General features: G+C 40.0%; 1 protein-coding gene across 1 annotated transcript in view; it reads right to left on the reverse strand.

Moving 5' to 3' along the window:
- The window catches only part of RPH3AL (rabphilin 3A like (without C2 domains)), a 147,769-nt gene extending 145,651 nt beyond the window's left edge, over positions 1–2,118 (reverse strand). Inside the window, exon 1 of the mRNA XM_023518712.1 lies at positions 2,075–2,118. Within this exon, the coding sequence (XP_023374480.1) occupies positions 2,075–2,114 (40 nt within the window). The 5' untranslated portion in view covers positions 2,115–2,118. The remainder of the gene's footprint in view (positions 1–2,074) is intronic.
- Positions 2,119–2,549: the final 431 nt, after the last annotated feature.

Genomic DNA, 2,549 nt, shown 5'->3' on the forward strand with positions numbered 1-2,549 from the left:
AGAGATGATAGAAAAAGAAAACCTCAATAAATAGGGGACAAACCATATTTCCAGATAGGAAAACACAATATATTTAGATAATTTTGTAGAAAAAACAATGAAAGGATTATAAGGTTCATACAGAAAAGTGAATAAACAGGCAAACAGAACCAAGGAAATTTGGAAAGAGAATCTGCACTGCCAGGTATTATAATACATAAAGTCACAAGAAAAAATGTGGTTGGTAGTGGAAGAAAAAGCCATAGACTAATGAAAAAACAGAAAGCCTGGAGGGGCAGCGCCTGTGGCTCAAAGGAGTAGGGCCCCGGCCCTACATGCCGGAGGTGGTGGGTTCAAACCCAGCCCAGGCCAAAAACTGCAACAAAACAAAACAAAACAGGAAGCCTGGAAAGGAACATGTTTGTACGCTGTAATAAAGTTAACACTGAGTCAGCTGGGGGAATATACCCCCAAATCTACTGCACCTGAGAGGAGGAAAGGATAAGAGAGAGTAGGCAGACTTGGTTCACCTTTTTGTAACATCTGAATTTTGAACAAGATTATAATGTTATATTAAAAAAATAAATTATATATTAATTTTAAATACAGTTAGTGGGGCAAGAAAATAAATTGAAAGAACTGGTCAACAATTTGGAAAGAAATAAAATCAAGGTCTTACCTCACATCATAAACCAAAAAAAAATCTCAAGTGGAATTCGAGTTGAAGGCAAAGGAGAGCTGAATGTTAAGGCTGAAACCATAAAAGAACCAGAAGAAAACAGAGGTGAACGTTTATCTGACCTTGGAATAGGTAAGATCTTTCTAACTCAAAAGCAGAGAGAAAAAAAATATCATAAAATGAAATGACTGATGGACTTAATCACATGTATTAGTCAGCTCAGGATGCCATAAAATACCCCAGACTAGCTGACTTAAACAGCAGACATTTATTTCTGACAGTTCTGAAGGCCACACAGAGTCCAAGATCAAGGTGCCAGCTGATTCAGTTCCTGGTGAGGGCTTTCTTCTTAGCTAGCTTACAGACTCAGCCTTTCCTTGGTAAATTTGCCCAGTGGGAGAGGGAGAGAGAACAAGTTCACTCTCAAGCATCTCTTCTATAAGGACACCAATCCTATCAGGTCAGGGCCCCACCTATATGACCTAATTTAACCTTAATTACTCCCTTTTCCAATACAGCCACACTAGGAGTTGGCACTCCAACCTATGAATTCTGGGGAAACACATTCAGTCTAGAAGACTACGTGAACATTTAAAACCTTTCTCTGTTGAAAAATAATAGGCTGGAAACAAAATTAAAACTTAAAATAATAAAAATAATAGGGTGGGTGCAATGACTCATGCCTGTGATTCTAGCGCTCTGGGAGGCCAAGGCAGAAGGATGGCTTCAGAGCAGGAGTTTGAGATCAACCTGAACAAAATCGAGACCTGTCTCTATCAAAAATAGAAAAAAACTAACAGGATATGGTGGCATGCACTTGTAGGCCCAGCTACTCAAGAGGCAGAGGCAGGAGGATTGTTTAAGTCCAGGAGTCTGAGGTTACAATGAGCTATGACACAAGTATGCTCTAGATGGGGCAACAGAGCAAGAGTCTGTCTTAAACATATGTATATACATACATAAAAATAATAATAAAAGAAAAATACCAAACTAAGGGCAAAAGTGTGTTACAAATACAGGGTAGCCATAAAGTTTGTGTGCAATTTGCACATGAACTTCATGGCTACCCTGTATATCCACATATACCCTTACGGATAAATAAACATGTTAAATGCCCAGTAGACATTAAATAGTCATTATCTCCAAAGTTTAGGGATCATAGATTTTTACTTCCTTCTTTGTGCTTTCTGTATTTTCTAAATTTTCCACAAGGAATATGAATTACTTTACAATTAAAAAAAAAAAGACCATTATTTCTAAGAAGTGTTATGTCATGGTCAATAACACCTGAGACAGATGATCAGTTCTGTACAGACTTTCACAGAAGGACAGTTGCTGAGCTCAGCAGAGCCTGAGGAAGGTGTCAGGACAGCACAGTCTGGAATGCATGAGCCACATGAAACAAGTGTCTCTTACCATAAGGAACCTCCATAAGACTCCCAAGAGGAAGGGGCATGAAGCAGATCTTGAACCAGTGAAAATCCCTGGCCTGTGGAAAAAGGAAGGCTGAGTTGACAGGACTCCAAAGACAGAGTCTCAGAGATGGCAGACTGCTGCTCAAAACAGGGAAGAACGTCCATCTATGTGAGCTTTCCCCAAATTCAGAACACCATGCCGTAAGCTTTCTGCCTCTGGCCACTCATGACTCAGGGACAGATGGGGAAAAGATTCTCAATTCAGGAAGGGGTTTAGACTAGACATTAATTTTTTTTTCCCCTGGGGACAAGTTTCAGTCTACTGTCCAGGCTGGCATACAGTGGCATGATCATAGTTCACTGCAACCTCAAATTTTTGGCCTCAAGTGATGCTACCTTAGCCTCCCAAGTAGCTGCTCACAGGCATGAGCCACCACACCTGGCTAATCATTAATTTGTTTGTAGAGATGGGTTCT

Source organism: Otolemur garnettii, unplaced genomic scaffold, assembly GCF_000181295.1.
Source record: "Otolemur garnettii isolate 467f Iridium unplaced genomic scaffold, OtoGar3 scaffold00145, whole genome shotgun sequence".
Classification (NCBI taxonomy): Eukaryota; Metazoa; Chordata; class Mammalia; order Primates; family Galagidae; genus Otolemur; species Otolemur garnettii.